The 24877-nt window shown below is 47.2% G+C and overlaps 1 protein-coding gene across 2 annotated transcripts in view; it reads left to right on the top strand.

Annotated features, from left to right (window-relative positions):
- Positions 1-24877, top strand: part of EDA (ectodysplasin A) — a 59510-nt gene that overhangs the window by 27857 nt on the left and 6776 nt on the right. For both annotated transcript variants that reach the window (XM_030228906.2, XM_030228905.2), the window contains exons 2-3: positions 6112-6217; positions 22398-22427. In XM_030228906.2, coding sequence (XP_030084766.2) covers positions 6112-6217; positions 22398-22427 — 136 coding nt within the window. The remainder of the gene's footprint in view (positions 1-6111; positions 6218-22397; positions 22428-24877) is intronic.

The raw sequence follows: 24877 nt of genomic DNA, 5'->3' as shown, positions 1-24877 counted from the left end.
TGTTATGGAGCAAGGAAAAATATTTTTAAAACTTTATTATAGAATTATGAAATCCCAGGATGGTTTGGCCTGGAAGGGGTCCTCAAAGCTCATCTCATTCCACTCCTTTTCCATGGGCAGGGACACCTTCCACTAGACCAGGCCGTTCCAAGCCCTGTCCCACCTGGCCTTGGACACTTCCTTAAACAGCTCAATTATCTGAACAGCAGAAATATTTTAAAATTGTGAAGATTTTTGAAGATTTTACCCTCCAAAACCCAATAGGAGGGGTTGTCTGAGAGCAAGGACAGAATGATGTCCATCAGTTCCAGTGTCTACAGATGTTCTCCTGTAGCTTTCTCCCCTATGGATCCATCTCCATGAGTGAATCCAAAGCAATTCTTTGCTGCAGCTGGTCCCACTCCAGGCAATGGGGTTATATAGAATGGAGATAAAAGGCCAAATACCAGAGAACTGAAAAATGCCATAAATTTGGATCCTGCAGCCACATTCCCAATGGAAAACTCTAGAGCAGAATCTGGTTGTTCACCTCCTGCAGGAAGAGGTGGCTTGGTCACCTGGAGTGTTTGTCTGCTTTGGAGAAGGGTTCAAAAAGGGGACTGTTCATTGAATCAGCTGCTCTTCCCAGATGTTGGGATTTCAGTGCTCCTGTCTCTTGAGAAACGTCTGGAATTGGTGGGAGTTGAAGGAGTTGGGTGGCAAAGAAGCACCTTCAGTGGAGGTGCATCCTCTGGAAATGGTCCCTGTGTGTGTTATGGTCCATGTCATGTTGGTTATGGAAGCAGCTGAGGTCATTGTACCTGCCATGACTAGCAGGACCTTCCAGATATTCCTAAAAGTGTTTCCTGGCAAAAGGAGTTTTTCTCCTAAGAAGGAGCCCCAAGGATGATTTCAGGCTGGAGAGAGCCCAGTTCTTCATTTTGCAGGGAGCAGAGGTGCTGCAAGGGAAGCAGCAGGGCCATGAAGCTCTTTACTGGAGCAGCTCCTGATTTGGGGAATATTTTTAAGAGGGATTCTGGCTTGAGGAGGATTGTGCTGTTGACCTCATGTTGTCCTGGATGTGCTGGAGAAGCTTCAGGTCATGAGGAGCAAGAGCAATGGTGCATCTGGAGGAAGGAAGAGGAACTATGGCTGATATGGAATTGCTGAGGGTTCAGTTCCCCCAAATCAAGTGTGTGCTGTGTTTTATAAAATGCATGAATATTTTGGGAATATAACTGCTCAAATAAGGAAGGAATTGCTGCTGGAATGAAGGAGAAGAACCCATGACCTCCATCTGGAGGGGGGCGTAGCCCAGCTGGCTGAAAATTGGCCTGAAAAGGGCTACAAAAGCTAATTAAAATGTGAAAAACTGAGAATTCCTGCTAATAGACAGCAGATCCCTGCCTGGCGCTGCTTCACAGCTAAATTTGATTTCCTTGGGAGGCAAAAGGAACTGATTTAAGTTCCTTACCTTGCTGACATTGATCCCTCTCAGCATTTAACCAGCCTGTTCCCAGCGAGGAACTTCCCCCGGCTCTGCTGTGCCGGACCCAGAGCCTGCAGCAGGAATCTCTTATTCCTGCTACCAGTAAAAAATTCACTGCAGGTGTCTTCATGTGCAGTGTTAAACTCAGCTTTGACCCTGTTCTGCTCACATCTGGGTTGTGTTTGAGCTTTCCCTTCAGTGCCAGCAGGTGTAAGGAATGGGAGGCCTGAGCCGTCGCTCAGATGAAGACGCGTCCACCTCTGTGGCATTGTCCCCCCATCAAAGTCCTTGTGGCAGCCACCACCTCCCCTCCAGCATAGGGCAGCTCCAGGGAAAGGTTGTACCATCTCTGCTCTTTCCACCTCTGGTTCTCCCCTCCTGGTATTGATCATGTTCCAGGAGTTTTGCAGGCAGGGCTGTTTCTTGTCCTGCAGACAAGACACAGTGTCAAAGTTCTGTCACGTTGAAATGGGAATTGTTCCCTCGTTTGCTCCTTGCCTTTTTATGAGGAGCAAGAAATGATGACAAAAACAATTCTTAAAATATGTGGGATGGGGTTTCTTTTCAATAAGGCAAAGCTACTCCTCGAGCTTCTTTCCAAGCTGGTGGAATATAAATTATCTGCTTGATCTTTTTTTTTTTTTTTTTTTTTTTTGTACCACGTGTGACCAGAGGCAAAGCTCTGGAGGACAATGGGGCTGATATTCAAGTAGCTGCTCCTCTGAACCACAGGCTGAACTTGAGAGCACCAGAAAAACAACAATATTGCTTGCAGAGAATGCTGCTGCAGAGCCTGGGCTGGTTCTTAGGCTCCTCACACTGCTGATTCCCAAGCTGCAGAGGAAGAGGGAATTTATCTTTAGCAATCCTGTTAAACACTCAGGCAAGAGAGTGAGTTCATGCTTTTCTTCTGAGGTGCTTTAAGACATTGAGCTGTGGTTTCTGGATGAGATCTTTAGCTGGACTTGCTTTGTCAGGAGGAATTGGGAGCTGTTAGAGGCAGAAAATCTTTGGGTTTTTTCCACTTTTCACCCAAAAGGCCTTGTACACCTGAAGGTTTGGGTATTTTTCCCTTCTGCAGGAAGAATACACTTGTTCTTCCTACCAACTTAGCCTAAGGAAAAATCCACCCTTTGTGCATAATTGCATGGGGTGGGTTATATTTTTCCATTCTTCTTCCTTTGAAGCTGTTTGACCATTGGAAATAGATTTCCTTGGTGTCCAGTGGCTCTTCAAGAGACTTTTGACAAGGCCCTGGAATGACAAGACAAATAATATTTTATTTTATGACAAATGATAATACCTTTCTTTATCCTTTACTTAGGTGGAGTGTACAATGTCCATCCCACAAATGAGTTTGAGAGGCCCCATTATTTTGGCAGTTCTCACTGTGCTCCCTTGACATCCATCCTCCAGCAGCTTTGTCCAATGTTCCCAGGCAGGTTCTGCAGGGAAAACCAGCTCTGTGTGCCTTTGTTTTGCTTTATTTTGCCCAGAGAAACCGAGGCAGATCCGATTCCCTCCGGCCTGTGCTATTGTTTCCCAGGTTATTTTGAGGAATGCCTTCCCCTGGGATTTTTCCTGTGTTGGCTTTTTGACCTTTTTGCATCCTATAGTGATTCTCTTGATTAAACCCACGGTGTTTCTAAAATAAAGGGTGATTTGAGGGCTTTAGCTGGTAGGAGGAGGGAAATGGGGATTGTTTAGACTGTGCAGGGAAAAATACCTGCTCCCAAAAAAAAAGCTGTGTGTGCTTGACTCCTGAAAAATTCTCTGGCTGTGAAAGTGAGCTGAGAGAATCAGCTCTCTGTGACTTTGAGGATGAGTTTCAATGAAATCATGGACTACGTAAGAATTCCTTTTAGAATTCCCCAGAAGGTGGCACAGCCGGGGTTGCCCCATGAGCCCAGGGTTGATACAGAGAAAGGAAGGAGCCTTAAAGATGATTTTGTTCCACCCCTGCCATGTCAGGGACACCTTCCACTATCCCAGGTTGTTCAAAGCCCCACCCACCCTGGCCTTGGACACTTCCAGGGATCCAGGGGCAGTACAGCTTCTCTGGGCAACCTGTGCCAGGGCCTGACAGGGAGGAATTTCTTCCCAATAGATCACTGCTGTCTCAGGGGTGGTGAATGGAAAAAGCGACTCCCAGCTGGACACAGACGGGCCCTTCATGGCCGAGCATCCCCGAGCTCGGGCAGCTGCAGCCCTGGAACAACGGGGCCCTTGAGTCCCCTGAGAGGCTCTTGGCCTTTGGGAGCTTGGGTGGCTGCAACAGGCTTGGTCACCCTTTCCCTGCCCCTGGCCTTCCCAGGGATCTGAGCATTCCCTCCATCCCGAGCAGGACCCCTGAGCCCTCCGTGCCAGTCACTGGAGGGTCAGTGCTGGTGTTTGCATAATTCCAGCTCTGTGGAAGGTCTACCCTGGGCATGGCCCCTCTCTCTGCTCACAGGGGTTGTGGCCATTCCCAGGTGGGGTGTGTCACTGCTCCTGGAAAACACGGTTTCCTGGTGGGTATCCCAAAGCAGCGGCTGCTGTGTTTACAACTGGAGTCACAAGCTGCTTTTGTGGGTTTGTTTTCTAAGTAAAAGGTGTGATTCAGTCATTCACCTTCACTGTCATTTCTCGTTCTGTCTAGAGATGCAGAGTTTAATGGACAGATTCCTTTTAGCCATAATTTAGTGTTTTTCTGAGTGGTCAGTGACAAGTGACATCAGGTTAAAACTTGGAGCAGAGCAGTGGAGTTGGGGTTGTTCAGCCTGGAGGAACAGCCTCTATTTCTATTACAGCCTCTATTACCCTGTTCTGTAAAATCCAATAGTGATCCAGGCAATAACAGCATTCCAAAGCCATGCTGAGGATTTCATTGACACTTTAACCCAAATTGTAATGCAATTTGTTCCTTCAATTAGTTCTGCAGTGTCTCAATGTGAATTAAATAAGGGATTTAAAGAACTTTTTCTCATCCCTGGGTGTGCTATGGTATGTCAGGAAAGGTGCTGGTGGTGCCTGCAGGAGAATCCTGCTCCAGTGTTCCACACCTGGGGCAGTGCAGTGGGATGTGGGGACTTTGGGAATGTGGTGCTTTGGGAATTATTCTCATACTTTATTCCTTGTTGTAAATGAGAGCCTTCAGTTGCCCATCCAACCCTGTAACTGGCCTTCCTTAGGCAGGTAAGCTTTACTCATCATTGCCTTTGAGGGATGTTTAAAAGCCCAGCAATGGGACTTTGGGAAGCTGATCCCAGGTCATCCCATAGCGTTTTTGGATCCTTTCAGCCACTACATCATTGCAATGACAAACACCCAGGAATTTTGCAGACCTGCCTGCACAGGAACAGAAGGAAATAGCAACAGATTGGGAATTTGAGAAACGCTTTGGGGGTTCTTCTTTGGAAACAAAAGGGTTTCCAAACATTTCAATTTGTGAGACTGCAGCCGAGCTTGTTGGAGTAAAGCAAAATGCAGAAGTAAAGTCTGAGTGAAGGGCTGGGATGCTGAGGCTGGGAGGGGAGCTGTGCTTGGGAAATACCTTGGGAATGGGAGGGAGAGGGGAGGTCAGAGCCCTGGGGCTTGTGAAAAGCCAAGGGCCTTTTGCGATTATTGCTTTTGATAGGGACTTTTATGGGCTGGAGCTTAACGAGCCTGGCAATTCAGGGGAGGTGTTTGTTCTTCTCTGCTCTTTCAAAGGTGCTTTTGATGCCCCAGTTTTTGTTCTCAGAACAATAATGGGTTCGATAACCTTTGGGGCTTCTTTTTGAAGCCTCCTGGTTCTTGTCTTGGGCTGTGTTTTTGTTTTGCTGTGTATTTACAGCTGAAATAAGCAGATCGGGTTTCTTGAGCAAGAAAACCCCATCCTGGTCGGAGCAGCCCTAGCTGTTGCATGCAGTAACACACAGAAGGTGTTTGGTCCCTAATTGATCTTTGAGCTCCCTTTTTTATGAAGTGGAAATAACAGGAAAATGCCGCTGGTGATGAGCTGCTGCACCCGGGGGAAGCTGGGATTCTGGTTTCTAACCCCAAATTCCAATTTCTGGGTCGGGATGTTGATCTGTTAAAGACTTTTTAAGGCAGCAGTAATTTTTTTCTGTATAAGAGGTCGCTACATAAAATTTTTGCCTCCTGGCAAATCTCGTGTTACAAATGTTGCTGTAGGTTTAAAGTGTTAATTTATGTGGTATATTGGGTTGGATTTAAAGGTCCCTGAAGGCCTTTGAATCTCAGTAGCTAATGAGGCTTGTAGAGGAGAGGTTGAGAGAGGCAAAACTTACTGGCAGTGAGTAATGCTGGAGAAGGAGATCCAGGATTGAGCAAGTTCTACAGAGAAAAATTAGGAATTATCACATCGGCCTTTGAGTTGTTTGATTACTTCCAGCCACAGGTCTCCCTGCAGCCCTGGCCTGCAGTCCCCCATCCCTGGGGGAAGGATTCTCCATGCTGAAACCCCTCAGGTGGAGTTTTCCCAAGTCCTGGACTGCTTCCAAGGGCACTTGGATGAGCTGAGATCCGTGGGCAGCCATCTCGCATCCTTCTTGTCTCTCCCACTCATCCCTGCTGGAAAAGATTTGGCATTTAGGCTCCAATCTCTCAGCTTGGCTGAACCAGCCGTGCAAAGATGCTTAAGCTTGTCCCTCTCCTTACAGCTGGCCTTGCTGAACTTCTTCCACCCCGAGGAGAAGCTGCATGTCGGAGAAGAAGGGAGACGCGTCCGTCGGAATAAAAGGAGTAAAGGCAGCGAAGGGCCCGACGGTGAGTCCTGCTCAGTTTCTCACTGGTTTTGGTCCCGTACCAGATAAGAAATTCCAGGAGTTCTGATTTCTGCAGCTGTAGGACTTGTGTGAAGTAATACTGCTTAGGAATTCCATCCTTGACTCCTAGAACTGTGCTTGTTTAAGGCTTTAATTGGTAATTGTTTGCCCATGTTTGTTGTCCTGCACACCCAGCTTTGCTTAAAATCATCAAGGAGCTTTTCACAATCCAGCAAACATCTGGGAACATCTGCATCCCAAACTGGTGACTGCTTTAAGGGGGTTTTGAGTTGCTGTGGAGTCTCAGGTGGGGTCAAAGCCCGTGTGACGGGAAAGCAAAGTTGTAAAAAGCTTGGATTAGAAGAGCAGAAAAGTTCCTGATTTCTTTGTGTGGAATTTGATTTCCAGTCCTGACTTTCCATGATTGTCATGATGCAAAGACAGGAGCATGAACTCCTGGAAGAGCTCTTGTGCTTGCATATTGCAGGAAAGATCAGATCCCCTTTTAGAGGAGGGTAAAGAACTGGATTCTGGAAAAGCTCTGTGCCCAAGTCCTTACTCCATTATCACCATTAGTTTTCCAGTCCAGTTCTATGAGTTTCCCATCTCCCCTGAAACCCTTGAGACCTTTGCAGTTTCACAGTGGAGAAGCATTTCCCTGTGTCTCTGTTCCAAGAAAGAGCTTGGTGAAACTCCCTGGATTCCTCTTGCCCAGAATGCTGACAAGTCTGATGCATTTGGTGCAGACTCCCTGAGTGATTCCAGCCCTCTGTGGGCCCTCAGTTTTGGAGCTGGTGTCACTCTGGTGCTCAGATGGCTCAGGCAGCATCCCAGTCCTTTTCCCTTTTCACTGAAATCTATTTCAGTGTCTTCACCAGTTGCTTGTGTAGTAGCAATTTCCCACTGGAGGCGAGTGGAGTTGATGGAGCGCTGCTGGCAGATGTTGGGAGGGATTAACTTCATCCCTCAGGCTGCCTCTGCCTTGCCAGATGTGCAGAGAGCTGCTGAGGAGAGATAGGGAGGCTGAAGGTTGGTGTCTAACGAGGGTTTTGCCCATCAGCCTTGTGCCCAGTGTTGTCCTTTCATGACTGGCATTCCTGTCCCTGATTTCCCTGATGTTCCCTGGATGCTCAGAGTTGAGTCACTCCAGAAATGCAGAGCACTTCCACTCTTATCCAGTCCTGGGAAGGGAGTGGAGCTGGGGAAGGGTCTGGAGTAGCTGAGAGAGCTGGGAACGGGACTCAGCCTGAAGAAAAGGAGGCTCAGGGGGGACTGCACAACTGGCAGTCCAGTTCTGGCTCTGCACAACTCCCTGACAAGAGAGAGCAGCCAGGGGATGTTGGGCTCTGCTCCCAGGGAACAGGGACAGGACAAGAGGGAATGGGCTCAAGCTGTGCCAGGGGAGGTTCAGGTTGGACATCAGGAGGAATTTCTTCCAGAAAAGGGTGGTGAGGCATTGGAAGGGGCTGCCCAGGGAGGTTTGGAGTGCCCATCCCTGGAGGTGTCCAAAGAACACCCAGATGTGGCACTCAGAGCTCTGGGCTGGGATTGGTCACAGGTTGGACTCAGCGGTCTCAGAGGCCTTTTCCAGCCCCACTCATCCTGTGATTCTTACCTGTGTCTTTTTGAAAATTAGGGATTTTGACCCTACAGGTGGTGGATATGGGTAGAACTGCCAGAGTGGCAGGTTGTGTCCCTCTGCCTTTGGCAAGTGGTTGCCCTACGTTTGGCCGTGGTGGTTTTAGAGCTGCACTTAACAAGTGGGAGCTGTCACGGCAGGGCTTGACCTTGTAACAACCATAAAATCGAGAAACAAACAGAGGCACGGCCTTGGGGAACTCAGGCTGTTTGTTTTAGACCTTTGTGAAGGAATCTTGCTGTCAGAGCAGGGCAATGAATCATTAAACTAATAAATAAAATCATGTCATGGTCCTGATAACACCGTTTTCTTTGTGAGTTTCGCAAAGGGAAAGTTGATCAAATCTTTGATCTCCAAAGAGCCTCTCAAAGATAAAAGTGGCTGAACTATAAATTCCCAGAAGGAAGGAGATGTGCTTTCCACTTGATGCCTCGCTAATATTTGTCTGGAATTAATTTTATGAACTTTCAAGTGCTTTTACACATGCAGGGAAAGACCAAAGTGATCTGAGCATGGAGGCTGGGACTGGAAGGAGGCTGCTCCGACCCTTCCCAGCTCTTCCAGTCCTGCTCATCCTGACACCAGCAACAGCCTGGCTTTGATGATTTCTAAACATCAGGGAGAACATGGTTCCTTTCCCAAAAGCTTTTTCTTTTTGGAGGATTTGTTTTCAAGCCTTTTGCTGTGAAAGCGGTGATTTTGAGACAGGGCAGAGCTGGTTCTGTGCTGCCAGGGGAGGGTGATGGTCCTGGCTGTGCCCAGAGCATGGAGCCACAAGGATGGGACATGGGAGCAGCAAAGCTGCTTTGGTGCCTCTTTGTTTAAAAATCCAAGGAAAATGGTGTGCAAAGCCATCAGCTGGATTCTGTCACTCTCCAGCAGGACTCTGGAATTTCAGGGGCTCCTTCTTTTAGGACTCTGGTTTCAGCCTTCTGACCCATGACATGTTTTATGGTTGGGTTTGCTTAATTTTGGGTTGTGGCCCTGCACCCAGTGTGCCCTGGGGCCACTTAAAGCAGCCGAGGTCATGTCCTGGACAAGGTCCCTCTCCTTGTCCCTGAATCCCTTCAGCCCTGGGACATCCCATGGGATCACTGGGGGCTGGTGCTTGTCCCAGTCCTGGGATCATTGTCTTGAAGCCACTTTCCAGTCCATGCCACCAGACTCAGCTTTTTCACAGCTTTAAAAACTGCCAGCAATTTTTCCAGCTTCTCAAGGCCCAGGATTATCCCTTTGCACTCTGTTTTTTCTGGCTCTTTTCTCCTCAGTGTTCCCATCTCCACCTGTTGCTTCTTTTCCTTTAATTCTCCAAGACCTGCCCCTCTTGAATGCCTCTTCCCTATTTTCTCCTTTCCCCCTCCTTCCCTTTTGCCCTGGTGTATTTATGCTGCTGTGGAACTGCTGCTGCTCCCCAATGAACAAATCATTTCTGGAGCTGCTAATTAGCAACAGTTGTGCTAAAAGGAACCATCAAGGATGTTAAATTAGTCCACTTTTAAATAAACTGGGTATGAAATGTTAGATCTCTATTCCCAGAGTGCCAGTAAAAATGCTGCTGGCTCTTTGCTAACAAAGCCAAAATCTGGGAGTAGCATGGTTGTAACTCCAGAGACAATTCCGTGCTCTGGAGGTTATAAATAATGACAGAGCATTTACAAAGCAGATGTCAATAGGCCTCTTTAAAAAACATTGTTTTAAACAAATAAAATAGTTTCTTTTTCTCCTACTTTCATCTCTGTTCCCAGTTAGATCCCTGCCGGGCTGCTTTCCTGGTTTCTGGGTTTTTTTTTGCATTTTGGGTTTAGGGTTGTTGGTTTGTTGGTTTTTTGGGTTTTTTTTTCCTTCCTAGATTTTTTTCATATTGAGCTTGGTGAGAAACATCAGGGATTGTTCTCCAGGCTTTGATTGGGAGCATGGCAGCTGGGAAGAGGCTGAGCAGATGGCTGGCCTTAAGCTAACAACAATTTGGTTCCTACTACTTTGGCAGTTCTTCCTGCCGAGGAAAGTCCTGGAGGAGAGCTCCAGCACTGCAAATGGCTTTGGGTTGAAAGGAAAATCAAATTCTGGGGGATTTAAGGCTCTTCTCCATCCCTGCTCCTGCCTGGAACTTTGGAAGTGATGCTCCAGCTACATGAGTCCAGTTTCACCCTCTTAGGATTTGCTTGGTGGTTTTAGGGTGATTTCAGTGTGGTTTTATGATGGTTTTAGAGTTGGTTTTGGATAGGTTTAGAATGGTCTTACAGTGGTTTTAGGATGGGTTTTGGATGTTTTCTGGATAGTTTAGCAAGTAGCTGATGCCAGCCTGGCTTTTAGGGTGGGTTTAGGATGTATTTTGGATGGTTTTGGGATGGTTTAGCAGGAGCTGATGCCAGTCTGTCTGGGGTTGCCTGGCTCCCCCCAAGCAGCCCCCAATCCCACAGGTGCCCTGTCCCAGCCATGCCCCTTTCCCGACCCAGCAGCACTGATGATGCAATCAGACATTTTTTCTGCTTTTTTTTTTAATATCCAGCTCACAATAGCAACTTTTCCTGCTTGCTTCCTCTCCTGTGGAAAGGGCAGGTTCGTCCCTCTGCCTCCAGAACAATGGGTGCCTTTGTGTTGGCCCCGTGCAATTCCCAGAGCCCCGGCATTCCCAGAAACACAGATGGATGCAGGGCGATAGAGCCTTATTGTGCTCCGAAACCATGGTGATGAGCACGCAGTAAATACTGGACATTTCCTGGATCCTGGAGCACAGGAGACTGTCCCAGAAGGAAAGGCTCACCACAAAGTGCTTGTTCTTACTGATTTCCCCCAGAATTTCTCTGTGATTTCCCCCTAAATGGGAGAAATTTGGAATAATGTGGTGTTTTAATCTTTGGGGATAAACTCATCCCTTTCCTGGGATGTTGCTGTCAGTGTTTGTTATTACTGTGATAAAATTAAGGCTGCAGCTTATTTACATATCCCTATCTCTGTGTTATTCCCAGGCTTTTGATAACAGGGATCTGTTTAAGGTCTTGCCCCTAAAAACCCAGAGTGATGTCTAGGTGCTGGTTCAGCTCTGTTCCAGCCCTGGCACAGATTGTGCAGAGAAGCTGTGGATGCTTGTGGAAGTGTCCAAGGCCAGGCTGGACAGGGCTTGAAACAGCCTGAGATAGTGGAAGTTGTCCCTGCCCATGGCAAGGGGTGGAATGGGAAGAGCTTTAAGGTCCCTTCCAACCAAAACCAGTTTGTGATTGTGCCAAAGTCCAGAATTCCTCCCTGAGCTCTTCTATGTTGCTCTCCCAGTTGGATGCTAAGTAGGAAAAGCTGGGAGAGGCCCAAGCCCAGTTGTGTGGTGTCCAGGGTGAGGAATTATCCTAGCTCACAGGGATCACAGTGGAATAATGGTTGGTGTGTCCTGACCCATCCACAACCTCCCTTTGCCCCCTGGCTTCTTCAGCAGCCCTTCCAGTTGGGATCTGGATTGTTCCAGCAGGAACTCTCCTTCATTATTTGGAAGTTTACAAAGCTGTGATGAGGTGCTGCTGATCAGGTCCATCCCTGGAGCTGCTCTGGGGGTGTTTGTCCTTCCCTGGTTGGGATGAGGCCATGGGGCGGCTACTGGGAGATCTGGAGTTGCTGAGGATGAGAAGGAATTCTCTGGTCATTGTCACCTCAGTGGCACTTTCAGACACTTGCCCTGACTGCACTTGTGGGTGGATTCTGAGCTCCCAGGGTCTGTGCTCAAACTTGACCAGAGCTCAGTTCCTTTTCCAGCTGCACTTTGAGCAGCCAGCGACATTATTGAAAGTGACTGGTGATTCCATCTGAATTCCAGTCCTGAGGGCCGGGGTTTTTTGGAACGCCCCGGGTCACACACTGAGCTTCAGGAATCTCACTGAGTTCCTTGTGTTACAAAATAGGGCCAGCCTAATGAGAGGAGAACAGATGTTCCAGAGGGGCAGGAATGTGGCTGCAGCTGAGCCGTGAGTGCAGCTGAGCTGCACCGAGCGCTGGAAATGCCGGACTCCTCTGGAAGCTGCTGCTCCCTTCTCGCAGCATGAGAGGCTCCATTGTCTCCCTGCTGGCGGATTTGCAGCTCAGCTTTGATTTCAGTGGATAAGCCCTCAGCCAGGGAGGTTCTGCAGGCTCAGCACGTGCTCCAGGCCCGTCTGGTCGCTCCAAGTGGAGGAATTGTTGTGGAACTGGATCAGATCCACCTGAGCCCCCCGTCAGGGCAGGCCCTTGCTACCCCAAGGATCCTCCTCATGCAGATTTTGGGATGAATAAGCTTGGTTTTCTGTCTGGGGATCTCATAATCCATACAAAAATCTCCAGAGGGTGTCAGAGGATAGTGCCTGGCTCCGGGACAAGGGGCAATGCCCATAAATTACAGCACAAGTAGTCCCACCTCAACACGAGGAAGAACTTCTTTTCATGGAGAGAGCAGAGCCCTGGAACAGCTTCCCAGGCAGGGTGTGGAGTCTCCCTCTCTGGAGACATCCCAAACCCACATGGATGTGTTCCTGTGTCACCTGCTCCAAAGGGTGACCCTGCCTAGGATTGGATGATCTCCAGAGGTTCCTTCCAACTATTCTGGGATTTTGTGAACAGCCAAACCTGGAGCTGCTGCTCTCGTGGTGGCAATTGTGATTGTCCTCACTGTGCCCTCTCTGGGCACTCACTGGAACCCTCTTGGCTGTCACAGAGCAGCCGCACCAGCCCAGAGCTGCAGAGCTCCAGTGAGGAATTCCTTGGGGAAAAAGCTGTGAATGAGGCTGGGGTTGAATGTTTTCATGAGGGCTTTGTTGGCCGTGATGTATGGAGACATTGTTGGAGTCATATCTCATCCCACTAATTCCAGCAGGATTTGGGGAAGTGCCTTAATTGCTTTCAATGGATAAATGCAAGGGTTGGCTGAGCCAGGCAGCATTCCCTGTGTCTCAGCTGCTTCAGGGACTTCACTTGAGCTCCCCAAGAGTGGCAGAGTCTCTCCAGGGATTCCTCTTCTCCCATTTTTTCCCCTTCTTTTTCTCCCTTATCAGATACATCCAATCCTCACAAGAGCGATGCGGTCTCTCTTTGGTTTCCTTCTTTTTCCCCCTTCTTCCACTTTTTTTCCCCTCCTTTTCCCCTGTTTTTAGATTCATCCAGCTGTGAGTACCTGTGGATGCATACAGGCAGATCCTTGGATATAGACCCTGTGTTTTTCCGTGTAATTAATCCATCAGTTCTCAGGCAGCTGCTCAATGCCATGGAGGTTTTCCATCCAATTAGGCAGGATTATGGATGGGAGGAGGAAAAACACATCAAGTTCTGCAGGGATGAGACTGTCAGAGAGGTTTCCTCCCACCTGCCCTCGATTCCTTATGGATAACCACGGGAAGAGATCATTTCAAACATCCAGCAAACAATTTGGGAGAGCCTCTCGTACTCCCACTTCAAACCTTGCTGCTGTCCCACTTGGGAATCATTTCTGCTGGAATTCATGACATATGTTCGTTGTTTATCTTAGTGGGATGTGACTGAAAATGTCAGAGTGTTTTGTGTTAGGCAACAACCAAATAAAACAAACAAAATAAAAACACAGCTGTAATGCTATGCTTCAAATTGTTGGATTTAAATATGTGGGATTGATAAAGGAAGCAAGAGGGTGCAGTGGTGGATAGAAAATCAGCCTGGTGACTCCAGCCAGCAGCCAAAAAAAGCCTTGGGATCCTCGAATTAGAACTGGGAATGTTCTTTGTCAGCTCTGTGCTTGGAATCCGACTGAAATGCCTGAAGGGAAACAAAAGGCACATCCCATCCTCCTTCCAGATCCAGCCAGAGGGTGGAAAATGAAATATGATGGCCACAGGTTCTGGTGTGAACCCCAGGAACTTGGCTGGGACTGGTGATGTGGGAGCAGAGCTGAGGAGGGTGGAGATTTCTGTTTGATTGGCTTTTTGTGTTTCTGAGGAGGCAGTGCAAGAGGATTTTTCCAGCAACAGTGGCTCTGGAGTTAATTGGGAGCAGGATTTTGTCTTTGCTCGCGACCACATTTGTGCTGTGGTGTTCTTGCACCTACTCAGAGGCTGGAGCTGTTTTTTTAGAGCCTTCTGGTACCAGCAGCCTGTCCTGGTGCCTTGCCATTGATCCTGCAGTGGATCTGGATGGGGTGGAGGAGGTAAATCACCTTGGTTGTTCCTTGTGTCCTATAAAGCCTTGGAAATTGCGGTGAGCAGGGACACATCTGCCTTGCTCAAGGAAGTGAGGAGGGATTTTCAGCTGAGATTTGGCTCTTGGAGAGCAGAGTTGAGGTTGTAGGGTGGAGAGAACTCCAGGAGGTGACTGGATCCAGCCTCTCCTAAATGGGAGCAGCACTGTGACAGAGGTGACAGACCTCTAAAGGACAGGTGCTGTTCCATCCTGGTTCTCCTATAATCCTGCACCTGTATTTTTCCTCATGCCAAAAAGCCCTTAGGAAGGAGGTACACAGGGCTGGTGGGGCTCTACCTGTTCCAGCACCTCCCTTCAGACAGCATCTGGTGCCCTTTGAGTCCTATCATCCTCCTGAAGGTGGAAAAACCTGTGGAACACATGAGGACAACTAATTCATCTTGCTTCTTTTGTCCTTTCCTTTTGACCTTTACCTGGCGCAAAAATCAGGTTGATGAGTGGTTGTCCCTTTGGTCTGTCACACTTTGGTTCTGATCATCGCTTTGGTTCTGATCATCTGCAGTAATCTTTTTTTTTTCCCTTGAATATGATTAAAGATCAGGGTAAACTACATTACAACCTACTGCCACTGTCGGCATTATCTGTAAATTTGAGTTTAACTGCCTTTAGGAGCTTCACCAAATGATTCCCCAAGGAGTCCTGGGTTTTGTCAAGCCAAGCAAAAATCTCTGAGTGCTGTCAGGAGGAAAAAAAAACTTTCTCAACAGCAAAGAACCCCCTGTTCCTGATGAGATCTTACGTGGTCTGAAGCTGTTTGAGAAGAGAGATTGTGGCTCTCTGGCATCTCGTGTCTCTCCAGGGATTCCAGGGATGAGCTGTGACTTCCCTCCGTTTGTTTTCAGCCCGATGAGCTTGAGCTGGGGGCTGGTGTTTGGGATCAGAGGAATGGGGAGGGAGCAGGCTACTGCTGCATGGAGCTCCTGGAGCAGCATCTGCTCATCTGGATGACACATGGATGGAGGTTTGTCCTTTGGTGGAATGTGAGGAGAGGAGCAGGGAGGCAGCAAAGGCCACTCTCATCCCTATGCCACCAGATGAGAGATGATTCCCAGCCCTTGGTGCCGGGGCACGAGCTCTTCTCACACCCTGTGGCCAAGCAGCCCCAGGAGTGACCTCAGTGCAGGACACTTCCCCTGGAGGCACATGAAAAGTCCATCAAAGAGATGAAGAATTGCCTCAAAATTGGATGGAGCCAAGGGAGTGCCTCAGAAGAGTCCAAAATGAGCTGCAAACTGTCCTTGATCTCCCAAACTGGTGGAGACCGGCTTTGGGCTGGGGCAGTCCTGCTCAAGGGGTCATGAATGTCACTGTCCCAAAGCCATTTCTGGGGATTCAGCAGCCTCTCACACCACAGTGAGACAGGGCAACACAAAGCAAAGACTCCTGAAATTCGGGGCTTGTGTTGTGCAGGTGGAGCAGGCTGGGATGACCCTTGGGTGACTCTGGGAATGGCATGAGACCGAGATCCCACTGAATGAAGGACAGGGAGGGAGCTCTGGCTTGTGGGGTGCTGTTGAGGAGCATCTTGAGGTAAGGAGTAACCAGGCAAAGACCATTAAGGGTGGCTGTGCTCACACATGAATTTTAGGGAGTTTTGAAACAAGGCTGAAACAAAAGCAGGGAGAGAAGGAAAAGTGGTGGCTGAGGGAAGCTGGAATGTCCTGCCCTGTGGACTCACACATCCCACAGTGCTGTTTCATCCTTCCCCTACTTTGTGTCATGAGTTCCCTCCCCATTCCCATACCAAACATATTCTCTGTATTCAGATTTGTTGAAGTTAGTTCTAGTTCACACCCCTGGCTTGGGTTCCTTGAAGTGTGAGCAGCACTTTTCCTCCACTCTCAGCAGAGGATCCCCCTTCCTCATCAAAAAGCCACCCTGGGAAGATGTGCCAGAATTCATAGGACAGGATGTGATTTACTTCTGGGATGTTTTCCTAGATTTATCATTTATCTTATTCTCTAAATATTCTGCAGCAATAATCCCAAAGCTGCTCTTCAGCAGGCCCATTGCTTTCTCTGGAGTTGGTAAAGAAGCACTTTCTTTTTCAGGGAAAAGGGAAAATATTTCTCTTGTTTCAGTGTTTGTATCACTGACTGATAGTTCAGTAGGGTCCAAGAAGCTTTCATCTGGATAGACCAAATTTCCTGAAAATGTTGAAAACATATTGGTTCCAAACCTCCCCCGAAACCACATGTTCTAGATTAGGCATGTGTTGGGAGCTTTCCCCAATCCACTGGAATCTGGCATTAATAACCCCACACTTAAAAATATTTGAAAAGCTTTACATTTCTTCTACCCATGAGAATGAAATGAATGTCACTGCACCAGTGCTGGAAAGGCAAGTGCTGAGTTCTGGAGGTTTCTTGTTCATTGGGAAAACTGACATCCCAGATGGCAGGAGATTCATCATCACCTGGAATCTCAAGGAACACCCAAGCTGCTCTTCCCACCTTTGGTATTGGTCAGATAAGGATAGAGGGGTTGGTTGATGGGTAGGACTTAGCCCAGAGTCCTTGAGGTTGGAACAGCCCTCCAGGATCATCCAGTCCAAGCTGTGACTGATCCCCACCTTGTCACCAACCCAGGGCACTGAGTGCCACATCCAGGCCTTCCTTGGACACCTCCAGGGATGGGGACTCCACCACTCCCAGTGTTTGAAAGCACCTACAAGGAAGCCAGAGGGGGACTCGTCATCAGGAATGGTAGTGACAGGACAGTGAGAAAGGGGTGCAGACTGAAAGAGGGGCAATTTTTCGACATGTGGAAGGAGTTCTTCCCTGTGTGGTTGGTATGGGGCTGGAATTGATTTCAGTGGAGCTGTGGCTGCCCCATCCTGGGAAGTGTCCAAGGCCAGGTTGAACAGGTCTTGGAGCAACCTGGGCTAGTGGGAGGTGTCCCTGCCCATGCCAGAGGGTAGGACTGGATGAGCATTAAGGTCCCTTCCAACCCAATCCGTTCCATGGTTCTGCGACTTAATGATTTAATGTTTATTTTATGGAAGAGTGAGAAGTGATGTGGTGTTTCTGGATTACGCCAACATCTCATTAATCACTGTGATTTTGTCTCAAATCTGGAACCTGGGATGAGGATAATTCCTCAGGACCTCCATCCTCTCATCTCCCAGGTTGGAGGGGAGATGGAAACACAGAGGTGCCTCAGTTGAATTACCTTACATGTCCCCAGACCAGTGTCACACTTAGGGAAGAAGATTGAGGATGTTCCATAGTAACTCAGTGCTAGGAAATAGAAGAAGGATCAATAATTCCAAATGAATGCTGAAAACAGGTTGGCATCATCTCGGATGGATGGATGGATGGATGGATGGATGGATGGATGGATGGATGGATGGATGGATGGATGGATGGATGGATGGATGGATGGATGGATGGATGGATGGATGGATGGATGGATGGATGGATGGATGGATGGATGGATGGATGGATGGATGGATGGATGGATGGATGGATGGATGGATGGATGGATGGATGGATGGATGGATGGATACCCAAAACTGCTGCCATGTACCTTTCCCAAACTGGATGAGAATCTTAAAGACGTCCCTTGGTGTTGTGTCCTGAATCAAATGATGCTGCTAAAACATGGTTGTGGCATTGTGTCCTGAACCAAATGATGCTGCTAAATCATGGTTGTGGCATTCCATGGCTTTTTTCTGCTCTTGGCAACTGGGAATTCCAGCATGTTCAGCACCTCTTTACGTGTATCCTTTGTTTGGCTGATTCCTATAATGGTCAGCCTTTTATAGGTTTGATATAAAATCAGCATAATTACAAAGATCTGTTCCCGTCCATAAAACCAGTTGGAACTGTTTGGCAGGAATTTAAACTATTTCTTGTTAATCCACACACACAGCTAATAAGGGAATGCAGGGGTTTTTTAATATCCTATTTATATCAGCATATGTCCTAAAGAAGTTTGGGATATTTCTGTATTTAGAGTAAATCATAGCAGCGTGTAGCGTGCAGAAAGAGAGATTGGAGGGGGGGGCAAAGTCAACTCTATTAATCTTGCTGAGAGCAAACATGTCACATGTAATATTCTTGAGTTGCATCACCATCTGGGATTTTTCTGAAGGCCTTGGAATTGATCCAGCAGATGGTATGGCTGCAGGAGCAGGGGCTGGAACCTGCTCCCTGAAGCGTGGGGAGATGTGTTCTGCTGCTGGCTGGGCCACAGCTGGGGGTTTGCACACCAAAAACTCATCTCTTGCAAGTGTTTCCCTCAGCTTCAAGTGAGGTGTTTGCATCTGAACCCAAAGTGCTTCTGCTAGAAGGGGCTTGGAATTGTTTGGAGCCTTCCACTTGTGGTGGCTCTGTTTGGGTTGAGGTCTTTTGTCATCATATGGAGACATCTTTCCTGCTTGTGCCTTTCCCTCTAGGTTTACCCCTCCTGCAGGCTTGACATTTCCTCTTTTTCTGATGTCCTCTTATTATATTTTTCCAGCAGTTGTGAAAAATCAGCTTTTGGAGGGGTCTAGCTCTGGAGTGCTGCTGACAGCCAGAGTGTCCAGTGTGAAGCATTCCTGCTCCCATCTTTCTTGGGGGAATCCTGTTCTGTAATCAGGAATTCAGCTGGTCAGAGTTACTGCAGCAGAGTCAGGGGCTTTTCCTACAGGAGATCCAGGGAAAGGGAATATCTGTGGTAGGAGCAGATCAGGTATGTTTCCAGCAGCAGCTTCAGTAGCAATGGCTTTGGTGGTTAGGCAAAAATATTTCCAAAAGTATCATTCCAAAGGTACTGGCAGATTTAGAGAGACTTTCCAGCCATGACATTTGACACAAGAAGACTCACTCTGAGCCAGAAGTTCCCCTCCAGACCTGTGCTTCTCCTTGGTAGCCTTCTCATTCCCACATCAATAGTCTTGGGAAGCAGTTTGGATGTGCCAGCACTGTTCATGAAGCCCTCCAAGTCTTCTCCTTCTTTTCCCAGTGGTGTTCTCACCCCTTCCCCAGTGCTGGTGGCCACCAAGGCGAGCTCACTTGCCCACTTCTTGTCCTTTCCAGGAGTCTTTCTGTGGAATTCCTCTCGTTTCAATTCATCTTTCTGTATCAGATGATCCAGATTGACTTCACTGTTCCCAGGATTTCCTCAACCATTCACTAAGTGGCAGCAGGATTTCCCCATGTTTTCCAGAGTTATTCCCAATTTAGGATTGTGTTTCTGCCTTGCCTAGCTGAGCAGCAGCAGCAGCTGTGAGCACGTGCAGGTGTCCTCCAGCATCCACCAGAACACTTTATTATTTCCCATATATATATATATATATATTTTATAGGACTGTATATTTTGTATGACTGAATCTCATTCCATGCTTATTATCCTTCAAAGCCATCCAGCCTGTCCTTCTCTCCCAGTCCTTTTCTGTATTAACGGTTCTGGCCAACTTCCCTTCCCCTAAACAAGGGCCGAACAGAGCTGACAACTCCTTCAAGGAGGGATCAGAGTTTAAATATATATTTAATTTCAGTCGAAATGTGTGAAAAGTAGAAGGGGATGGACTTCCCAAGGTCTGGGCCTGGTTTGACCTCAAAGGAGAACAGGCAGCATTTGGAAAGGGAGAGGTGGTATTCGTGGGGAGAAGGACAGAAGTCAGGAAGAATAACTGTGCTTGGGTGTCTGTCACATTCAATCCTAGCAGCTGGAACCACCTGGATCTCTGGAACATTCCTGATGGATATGGAAAGGGATTCATGAGGAACAGAAAGATGCACATTATAAAGAGGGGAAAAGAGGTGCCAGAGAACAGCTGAGAGGTTGGATTGCTCTCAGATCCCATTGGGACTGGAATAAATCCTCACCTGCAGCATGGCAAAGTCCCTGAAATCAGGTGTGGGAGATATTGATCAGTCAGAAGTTCTTCAAGTCAAATGAGTTTCCTTCTCCATGAAGGTGGCAGATCTGTAGACTCTGGAGCAGCAGAAGATATCCTATAATTTGGTTTTTTTATACTGCTGGACAGTGAACGAAAAGAGTGGATACACCTGTGATCCACATCTTGGAGTGGAGAAAACCAGATTTTTCTCTTAGCCATCCTTGGAATCAAGGCCTGCATAAAACTACAGTAAATAAATGGTTTGCACAACTTGTAGTTATTTAACCATCAATTAAGAGGTAACCAGTGGATCAGATATATCATGGAATCCCAGACTGGTTTGAGTGGGAAGGACCTTAACACTCACCTCATTGCCCTGCCATTGACAGGGACACCTTCCCCTATCCCAGGTTCCTCCAAGCCCCATCCAATCTGACCTTGGACGCTTCCAGGGGATGGGGTATCCATTGTTATAATGATATTATCTGGGTATTTAACCCCTGCATTTAGCAAGATTAAATATGTTTAAAAGTATTTTAAAATATTTTAACAAGTTTAATGTTTCAATATTCGGTTGTGACCTCTGAAAACCCTGGCAGAAAAGATTTTTTAATTACCATTTTTCTCCTCTGCACATCAGTGTTGGGACAACGTCCATCAAGCCAAGTTTTCAAGTCTTACACTTCAACACCTCAGCACCTGAGAGGAATATTGATCTGAAATTTTGGTGGCCCTCAGCTTAGACCCAGTAATTTATTACCATTTTAGCCTAAATGGAGCAGTAGCTCATGAACTTCCCATTTTGAGCAGAACCAAGGGACATTCTGCTGTATCAGGAGCTTCAGCTCTGCGCTCCAATTAAACAATCCCCCCCTGCTCTCGGGAGGCGAACAGATGCAAACCCCAGAGAGACTCAGAAGCTCCCAAGCTTAATAATCCTGGGGTTTTTTTCCCCCCTCCTCGTGTCAGGAATACTTTTGTGTCTGTCGAAAGCTCCACTTGCAGATCCATAACATCTCTCTCTGTCGTGCCTGGAACAGATGCGTGTGTTGTAATATAGACTGCGAACATTGACATCCCATGTGGTTCTCATTCCTCCCAGTCATCTTTGAAGCTAATTGGATCCAGCCAGCCCAAATGTGTCTGGCTGGCCACAGTTATTTGTACTTTCACTCTGGTTCTGGTGCTAATGGTGGGATCTATGGAACATGAAATAAACTCTCGTGACTCCGAGGGCTGCCGAGGCACAGCCGCTCGCGTCTCGCTGGGTTGGGATGGGCTGAGATCTTTAAATGGGACTTTTTTTTTCCCTTTTCTTATGTTGTTCAGTGGCTGGTGGCTACAATGAGGACTGGTGGGGCTCAGAAGTGCAGAATCAGGAGTCTGGTTGTCCAGCCTAAAAGGTTTTGCAATTTGGTGTGGCTTCCTAGTGGTATACTGGGATGGCATTGTTAGGAATTCTTATGTTGTCCAACATGTGAAGAATATTAAAAAATAGTATAAAAATATTATTTAAAATAGTGAATTAGCAGAAATTATCATTTAGATGGAAGGACCTTAAAGCTCATTCATCCCCATGGGCAGGGCCATCTTCCACTATTCCAGGTTGCTCCAAGCCCTGTCCAGCCTGACCTTAACACTTCAAGGTTTAGGGCAGCCACAGCTTCCCTGGGCAACCTATGCCAGACCCTCACAGGAAGGAATTTCTCCCTTAAATTATATAAATTATATAAATTGTATTATCTCCCATTTATAGATAATGTCTTTTACAGATAATGCCTTTTATAGATAATACCATCATTTTCCCATGACCCAACAGCACAATGTGGGAAAATCAATATTCCTGTTGGAAAGGCATTAGTAAGGTTGATGGGTAATTTCTCTGGTCCTTTTCCTGTCTTTCTTCTACCTATCCATGGGGAAATGGCTTTTGTGTTGGGAATTTACCTTTCCCCATCCCCTCAGACTCAAAGCAACCTCATTACTTTCAATTGGTTATAGTTTTATTTCAGTTAAAGGTGATTTCAGTCATTGCTGTGCTAAACCCCAGGTTTTAGAGGGATTTCCCTGATGAATAGCAAGGGAGTATTTGGGGATTTTGGCAGTTAATTCCCCTACATGATGAATTCTTGGGGAAGCAGTTTCACACTTCAGCCTCTGCTCACAAAGTCCTGTCATTTCTCTCCATGCTCGGGAGGTTTGGGTTCCCATTGTTTCAAACAGCCAGTTCAGAATAATTCTTTGCTTTTGTGGTTTTTTAGTGTTTTATTCTTATTTTTAAACAACTTGGCTCACAAGGAGTCAGCAGGGGGTTGGACCAGATGATCTTTAAAGGTCCCTTTCAACCCCAACCATTCTGTGATGCTCTGAAATTTGGATTACTGCTCTCAGCTGAGACCATTCCTGTGCTGCTGCATGGGCCACAAATACATCCATTGTCCACATGGAAAATAAAATGGCAATGGGGATTTTCTCTGATGAAATGATCACAGAATTTCACTAATTTTTTTTCTTTTTTCCCCTTTGTAGGTCCAAGTTCAGTGAAAAACAAGAAAAAGGGTAAGTTTGAGCTTTAACTGAATTTTCCTTTCTGTGCTTTGTGAATTCTCTACAGCCAACACAAAGGAGAAACCAATGGCAACTTCCCTCTCCAGGAAAGGCTGGAATAACACCCACAAGCACCCCTTAAAACTTCCTTAAACACTGAAAGAAGTTAATTATGTTGTACTGAAGTAAACCTGAAGATTCTCCAATTGAAGAGTTGAGTTGAGTCAGTACCAAATACCAGGAGCTGTTGCTGTTTGCCAGCCTTGGCTTTCATTCCAATCCTGCCAACTCACAGCTTGGATTCTCCTTCAGACCCACCAAACTCAGCATGAACACACTTTGCATTCTGCTTTTCCTTGGTTTAACCTCCAAATTATCATTTTATGGGCCCCTTCTGAGTTTTGCTCAGCCCTCAAGGTTTTGTGGATTTCATGATGTTCCTCAGGCAGTTTGCAGTGGATTGTTGAGATTTGGGTTATTCAGGCAGCCCTGTTTGGGGGGTTCCTGATGCCATCCTTGTTTCTGTAGGACTGCTGGGTCCCATATGTAGGGTTCCACATTTACTTCCAGGAGTTTGAGCGAGTCCAAGGATCCAAGCAATCGCGTTTTCCATGTCTGTACTGCTGCAGTAGCACATCAAATGGCTTTAATCTTTGGATGCAAACTCCAGAGCCAAAGCTGAGAGGTGGGAACAGGCTACACTTAGCAACTTCATTTGTATTTACTCCAAGAAGCAGCGTAAAATTTTATGTTGGAGAAGTTTGTCCTAACAAAGCTCAGCCCGCGTTCAATCAGCCCCACAAATAACAGCTGATGGCTGCAGCCTCCAGAGCAATTCCAGAGGGGCAGGGGGATCTCGTGGAGCTGGATTGCATACAGCTGTATAAAGTAGCTTAATTTTATGGTAGTGTCACATTTAATTCTTTTTAGAGTTCCAGTTCATTGTTTGATGAGTGAGGATTATGGAGAGCTCCCTGCTTCTGCCTGCTCTGAGTTTCGGAGCCCATGGGTACAGACATGGGAGACTTGGCAGGCTGGGATTTGAGTGCTGGGACCCTCCTTGAAGACCTGATAAGAGAGCTATCAGATAAAAAACAGAAGATCTTTTGTCTTGGGAGGTTTGTTAATACAGAGAAGTGGTTGAAATGCCTTGAAGGAGGGAAAGGCACAGAAATGGGTGGCTGGGATGAGCGATTGTGTCACTGCTCAAGCAGCAGCTCCTGAGTAGCAGAGCAGATTTCGGAGGCAGATGAGTTAAACCAGCTGTGATGTGCATCCCTCTTGGGAAGGGAAGCCTGGAGTGACAGCAGCAGCATTCCCAACTCCCTGTCTGCAGTCCTCCCTTGGGATGGCCTGGATTGGAGGGATGTCAGTGAGAGGAGTTTGGTGTTGGGAAAATGGGTGTGGTTCAAGGTGATCATTTCCAAAACAGGGCATCATCCTGAAGAAAAGTACTGGATTAGAGGAGGTCTGGATTGTGGCCAGCTCAGGTTGGAAGTCATGGCTGCTGATTTGGAGAGAAATATTGCTGTGGAGATTTGTTCCTTGAAGCCTTCTCCCACTTTTTGTAGGATACCAGTGTGGCTTTACTCACCCCTGCTTACTTTAACTTCATTTTCTACACATTTAAATTATGCCCACAGCTGTCCATCCTGATGTCCTTGTGCCCTTGCTCCTGGCTAGTGGCCATCCAGAGATTCCCAGTCCTGTGCTAAAACAGATGGATTTTTCCTCATCCTTCTGTCCATTACAAGGATGGATATTAGTAAAGAAACAAGTACATAAATGTACTCAGAAACTATTCCAACAACTATAATTTCATATCCCAACTGCTGCTGTCATCTAAATATGAATTTAATTCTGTCCTACTGTGGACCTTGTGGCAGCAATTGAAGAAATTTTGCTCTGTTTATGTTCCTTGGCAGAAAAGCTGTTCCAAAGTGGCATTTAAAAAACTACATCAAAAGAACATAATTTTTGTCAGGAACATGGAAAATCAGGAGAGCAGGGACCAGACTTTCTCTGCAGAATTTGTTTCATCCCACTCTCTGTATGTAGGAGTCATTCCTGATGTGGTTATGGCATTTCTCTTCCTTGGGACATGTGAGGTGTTTGAGGATCATGGTAGGGAAGAAGGTTTTCACCACTAGGCTGGTAAAATACTGGCACAGGTTGCCCAGAGAAGCTGTGGCTGCCCCTGGATCCCTGGAAGTGTCCAAGGCCAGCTTGGACAGGGCTTGGAGCAGCCTGAGATTGTGGAAGGTGTCCCTGCCCATAGCAGGGGTGGGACTAGATGGGCTTTCAGGTCCTATCCAACCCAAACCATTCTGGGATCTGTGATTGTAACAATTCCCCTGTGTTTCCATCCCCTGGATGGGGTTAGTCCTTCCCAAGGCCCTCCCTCCATCCAAAGCCCAAAATACTGAATTATTTTGAGGCACAAGCAGCACAGGGGCTCCTCC

Source organism: Serinus canaria, chromosome 4A (assembly GCF_022539315.1).
Source record: "Serinus canaria isolate serCan28SL12 chromosome 4A, serCan2020, whole genome shotgun sequence".
In the NCBI taxonomy this organism is placed as follows: Eukaryota; Metazoa; Chordata; class Aves; order Passeriformes; family Fringillidae; genus Serinus; species Serinus canaria.
The sequence above is the reverse complement of the archived record's forward strand: the minus strand, read 5'-3'. Positions and strand labels throughout refer to the sequence as shown.